This window comes from Mastomys coucha, unplaced genomic scaffold (genome assembly GCF_008632895.1).
Source record: "Mastomys coucha isolate ucsf_1 unplaced genomic scaffold, UCSF_Mcou_1 pScaffold21, whole genome shotgun sequence".
In the NCBI taxonomy this organism is placed as follows: domain Eukaryota; kingdom Metazoa; phylum Chordata; class Mammalia; order Rodentia; family Muridae; genus Mastomys; species Mastomys coucha.
Window position 1 is genome coordinate 25,214,806 of NW_022196904.1, and position 6,254 is coordinate 25,221,059.

Below are 6,254 nucleotides of genomic sequence, written 5' to 3' on the forward strand. Positions count from 1 at the left end.
ATGAAGCTCGCTGGTGCTCTGGTGCTCCTCGGGGCTGTCCTGCTCCTGACTTCAGAGGGAGGTGGGTATTACAGTGGGGGGGGGGGGGGGGACAGGGAGGCGGGCTCTCAGACTCTCACACCTTCTATTCCCTGGGGTGTGCTGATGCGTGTCTTTCAAGGGGGGGATCACTTTGTCTTTGTGTTCCAGATTGTGGCCTTTGCCCAGTTATAGAAAAGAAAGTTGACCTATTTCTTTATGCGAGCCAAGAGGAGTATCTTGAGTACGTGAAGCAATTCGAAGATAACCCTGCCGTATTGGAAGATGCTGCAAATATCAAGACATGTGTCGATAACACGTTGACAGAGGACGACAAGAAACACATAAACGATGTCATTGTGAGTCTCTAAGTGCCAGGCTAGGGGCGAGGCTTGTGCTCCTCCTCCTACCACTGAAACTTCTCTGTGAATCCAGAAATGTGACACACCTGATTGAGGATGAGAGGAGGAAGGGGCAGGAAGGGACCCTCAGGCTGCCTGAGCTGGGTCTGGCTGCTCAGCTCAGCCAAGTCACACTAGATCCCTGCCCGAATTTGGCCTCCATCAGCCTTCCTGACACAGCCTCCCAAGTCTAGCTGCACAAGCTTGGGGCCTGGCATTCTTCTCCAGCCTGGGTCTTTTTTCCTAACTTTACAAGCCTACCACCCCAGCCCCTAACAGTCATATGTTTTCCTGTTCTCTGCACCTCCAAGGCCACTGTGTGGATGCCAGGCCTGGGGCATTCGAGGGTAGAATTAAAGTGAAGCCCCTCTTGTCCCTAGAACTGGTGGGATAAGTCATTGCCTCAGCGGCAGATATCTGAGGGTCATCCTCATCATGTGAGAGGAGTCAGTTCCCTTGTGGGGCCCCAGCTGCCCACAGGCTCACAGGGCACTGTCAGCTTCTCCCCATTGTGTCCTCCTTGTGCCTTTGGTGTCTCACAAGGTGGCTCCTCCCATCTGCCTGGATTGGAGGCTCCTTACAAAGCTTGTCTCAACAGGTTGGGGACAAGGCTCCCTTTCCCTGGTCAGACTCAAAAGCTATTGCAAACAGGATGCAGTTCCACCCAGGAGGTGTCCCCATGTGTAGTCAGTGGGGCATGAGGTCTCCTTTACCTCTGAGGCCTTGCTTGGCTTTCTCTTTGCAGGAAAGAATAGTAGCCGGCCCAGGATGTTGATGGATATGTCTTTGCTCTCAAGGAAGCCACTTGCCTGCTCACCGGCATAGATGCAGCAAGCCCTACCCCTTGGCTGAGCTGAGCAGCCAGGCCCAGCTCAGGCACCCTTCCCCAGCCCCCAGGTGTCTAAGAACAGGAATCCAACAATAAAAGCCTTGCAATTCACAGAGGAGCCTGGATTTTTGGATTCGAGTTTGGGTCTGATTGGGTTGAAGAATATTGCAGGGAAAACCAGTGGGACTTTGAAGGGCCACCTCTCAATTGTGGTGCTGCCAAAATGCCTTAGCATTAGAGAATGCTAAGAGACCATCGTCACTACACCAGAGTATCTGTCACTCTCATGGGACAGGGTCCACAGGGCACATACATGACCTCCCAGATTAAACTCCCCAGAAACATGCAACTGAGTAGGGCCAGGGATACCAAGGGTCTATTGAGGACCACACAGGGTTTAATTAGCAGAATCTGTCCCTGCTCCCCAGTACTGGGAACATGAGCCAGTTGTGCAGTGTCTGTGAGTCACAGTATGTCTCATCTAGAAATCAAAAATAAAAGTATCTATATCCAGGGCTGTGGTGAGGCTTCCCACCTCTCACAGTGAACAGAAGTTCAGACTGGAAATCAGTGTGGGACCTGGCCAGAACCTGAACTCAGTCTATCCTAATGCCAACTACTCAGTTCTGAACCCAGTTACATCCCCACTGGGTATTACACAGAGTAGGGACCCAAGGTCCTAGAGTTTTAGGACCTTTCCTGTGGCTCTGCTCTGTGGCCATGGCAGGAAGTTCTTTCCCACACCAGTCACCAAATAGTTACCTCATGGCCAGTCCTAAGGCCATGTGCCTTACTGCTCCATCAAGGAGCCATGTCCTCACATGGGTCCCAGGCTCACACCACCAGGCATACCCAGAAGAATGTACTTAGGTTCCTCATTATGCAGAGGCTATGGAAGGCCCAGCAGGTGCAGGCTCTCTCATTATAGGGCATGCTCTGAAAAGAGTAAAGTGTAGTATTCTTTTTCATAAGGCTTAATAAAATAACCATGGCTGAGTATTTATAAAGAAAATCTAATCATTTTGAAGGCTCCAGGTCCAAAGTCCTGCAGTCTCATTTTTTTAGCCTTTGTTGAGGACAGCAGAGAGACAGAAAATAGCATGAGTCACGTGGCCAAGACAGTGTGTGAGTGGTCTCTAGCACTCATACAGGGGGACTTACCAAGTCTAGAGCATTTGTCCCTTCCTATGGTGACACCCCAGAGACCTAATCAACCCTACTTCCTCATAACTCCATCTCTCATGTTACCACACTGTGGACTAAGTTTCCAGCATGTGAATTCTTAGGGTACAAAAGGAAACTAGATTCAAACCAAACAGCACAGGAGCCCATCTTGCAGAGACTGAAGCCTGATGTCTGTCACCCTGGCCTCCAACTCTCCAGTCTAGCCAGAGCTGGCTTCTGAATGAGGTCTCCTGCCTTCTGGGAGCTAAGGGTGGTCTAGGGACTATGAAGATGCTGTGACCTAACTCTCCTCACTACGCATGTGGGTCACAGGAGGGTATTCAGGAGGCTATTCCACCATGCTTCTTTCTACAGATTTCAAACAAACAAACAAACAAGCAAGAACAAAACCAGAGCTTCTTCATCTGTTGCACAGCTCAGCACACAGCTTAATCCCTGGACTTAATCTAGGTACTATAAAAACTAAGTTTCCCGGGAGATTGGCGCCAGATGGATTGGGAAGGCCTGGTCTTAAAGAGATAGTGTCCTAGCCCTCCATGATTCTGCCAGTGTCATGTGTGAGAACTCAAAGTCTGAACAAGACATGAGTGACAGACAGTTTATGCTCCTTAGAACACAGGTGCTCCCCTCCCTCACAGTTCTTTTGGGGACTTGCTCCAAAATTACATAAGCTACTGTCCCTTCAACTTCTTGGTTGCTTTCTCTGGCTTGTAGAGCCAGAACCACCCACCTGGGGTCAGAAGGAATCAGGATTATATGACCTTCCAGATCTTTCTCTGTCTGACATCCAAGCCAACACACAAAGCTCCTTACAGGCTGTGTGGTATGCTCCAGGCTTTGTGAACTGTTACCCATGCTGGGGTAAGTGTTAGTGTTGCAGCTGTCTTTGAGTCATTTCTGCTCCTGTCAGTAACCCCTCTCCACTATTCCTGTAAAGTAACCCCAGGAAAACTCACTGGGCCACCAACTGGACTTCTGGGGTATCCGCACTTTTGCCATTGACTCCCTATCTGTAGTGAATAAATACTTGTTTACATCTTCCCAGGAGGAGGGTCACACAACAGCCAGTGAGATGGCTTGGTGGGTAAAAAAGGTCCGTGCCACCCAGCTTGACAACCTGAATTTGATATCCCAGATCCAGATGGTGGAAGGAGAGAATTGACTCCCACAAGTTGTCCTTGAGCTTCCACATATGCACCCTGCCATGCACAGACTCGTACACATATGTACACATTCAGTCTTTTTTTTAATGCAATAAAAATTTAAAGTGAGTGAGGCACAGTGTGGTACATACACATTTAATTCCAGCACTTGGAGACAGAGGCAGGCAGACCTCTGAAAGTTCAAGGCCAGCCTGGTCTACACTGTGAATTCCAGAACAACCAGAACTACTGTTATATAACAACTTCCTCCAAGATTGAACTATTCCAGCCTGCAGGAAGTTCCTTAAGCAGGAAGGTAAACAACTCAGAATAGCTCTAGGAAGTCCCTAAAACAGAGTCAGTCTGCCAAAGTAAGCAAGAAAAGCTGAGCCGGGCAGTGGTGGCACACGCCTTTAATCCCAGCACTTGTGAGGCAGAGGCAGGATTTCTGAGTTCAAGGCCAGCCTGGTCTACAGAGTGAGTTTCAGGACAGCCAAGGCTACACAGAGAAACCCTGTCTCGAAAAACAAAAAAAAAAAAAAAAAAAAAAAAAAAAAAGCTGAGATGGGGCTGGAGAGAGGGCTCAGTGGTTAAGAGCACTGACTGCTCTTCCAGAGGTCATGAGTTCAAATCCCAGCAACCACATGGTGGCTCACAACCATCCACAATGAGATCTAATGCCTTCTGCTGGTGTGTCTGAAGACAGCAACAGTGTACTTAGATATAATAATAAAATAAATCTTTAAGAAAGAAAAAAGAAAAGCTGAGAGTCCAACAGCCAAGCTACCTACATGCTGTAAGGTGTGTTCCAGGCTTCCCAGCTTTGTGGCAATGGTGGGGGCTGGGGAGAACATTGTTGATGCAGCTGTCTTTGAGTCAGTTCTGCTCTTGCAAGTAACCCCTACTCCTGTAAGTAACCCCAATAAAACTCATGGGATCACCAAGTTGGACTTCCATACTTTGGTCGGTCATAGGTTCCCTATCTGAGGTGAATAGACATCGTGTGCTGCATCTCCCCAGGAAAGGTTTTGTCACACAACAACTACATAGTGAGATTCTGACTCAATAAGTGAATAAATAAATAAATAAATAAATAAATAAATAAATAAATACAATCTCAGAGAGACAGTTTGCAAATCCATGTTCATAGCTGAACTGTTTGTAGGCACAAAAATATAGCAGAGGACAGAGGTTCTGTTCCCAGCACCCACAAGGCAGCTCACAGGCACGCTGGTCACACACATGCATACACACAGGGAAACAAATACAAAAAAAAAAAAAAACTGAATAGGAATGAATCTTTTTCTTAAAAATGGAGAAACGAGCATTGCCTGCCACCCACAAGGCATCGGGCTAAGTGCAATGAATCAGCCGGAGGCTTGGCTTGTTCAGCTCCTGTGAGTGAAATCACTGGATTAGGGTTTCTTTCTGCTGTGTGTCAAATATTTGACAGAGACAGCCTAGAGGGGGAAAGGCTCATCTGGCCTCAGCCAGTCCAACCCAGAAGTGTCAGTCCAACATAGCAAGGGATGGCATGGTGGGATGGCAGTTAGGGTGATGGTAGATCAGGGAGCAGAAAGAAGGGCATGTTGGTACTTTCTGGTTCTCTCCCTTTTCCCCTTCCGGCTCCTACCTACAGAATGGTGTCTCCTACTATACAATGGGCCTTCTCTGCCTCAGCTAATCCTCTTTGAAAATGTCCTGGCAGATACATTCAGAGATGCACTTCCTCCTAAGAGACTCTAAATCTAGTCAAGTTGACAAGTGAAGTCCAGCCATCAGGCTTGGAGGAGGAAATAAGGAGTTGCCAAGGGTCTAAAACTTCCACTGTGCAAACTAAAAAGTCTCTAGAGGTCTGGAAGTGCTGAGTTAGTATCTAACTCAGTTCCAGAGGATCTGACACCCTATTCTGATCTCCATGGGAACCATGCATGCATGTGACTTACAGACACACATGCAGGCAAAATATATCTTATGTACATAAAATAAAAATAAATACATCTTTTTTTAAAAAAGGTGTCTAGGGGCCCAACACTGGGAGTAACTGGGACCAGCAGGACCAGGCACACAGGAAATCCACCAGCCCAGTGACTCCAGTTCCTTCTGGTCAGTCTGGGTTAGTGTTCTGAGAAGACCTTGGGCACAAGCTCTGTAGCCAGTCCCACAACTCACAGAGAAAGCCACACTCCCAGGTGATTTAACAAACCCAGGATACCAGGATCCCAGAATCACAGGATCATAGAGTCAGCTTGATTCTGAGGAGTTCTGACACAACCAGGATCACAGGAAGAACAGGCTTCAGTCAGATTTAGCAAGGGCAGGTAGCACTAGAGATAACCAGATGTCAGGGGTCAAGCATAACAAAATAAACAACACAAACCAAGGTCACTTGCCATCATGAGAACCCAATTCTCCCACCATAGCAAGTCCAGGACACAACATTACACTGGAAACGCGAGATTCAGATATAAAATCACTTATCATGATGATGATACAGGACCTTAAGAAAGACATAAACAGCACCCTCAAAGAAATACAGGAGAACACAGGTAAAGAAGCTCTTAAAGAGGAAACACAAAAATCCCTTAAAGAACTACAGGAAAACACAAGTAAACAGGTAAAGGAAATGAGCAAAACCATCCAGAACCTAAAAATGGAAATAGAAACAATAAAGAAATC

General features: G+C 47.3%; 1 protein-coding gene across 1 annotated transcript; it reads left to right on the plus strand.

Moving 5' to 3' along the window:
- Nucleotides 1-415, plus strand: LOC116102010 (major allergen I polypeptide chain 1-like). Its single transcript, XM_031386164.1, has 2 exons — nt 1-61; nt 190-415. The coding sequence occupies exons 1-2, from the start codon at nt 1-3 to the stop codon at nt 387-389; spliced, it is 261 nt and encodes an 86-aa protein (XP_031242024.1). The 3' UTR covers nt 390-415.
- The last annotated feature ends 5,839 nt before the right edge of the window (nt 416-6,254 follow it).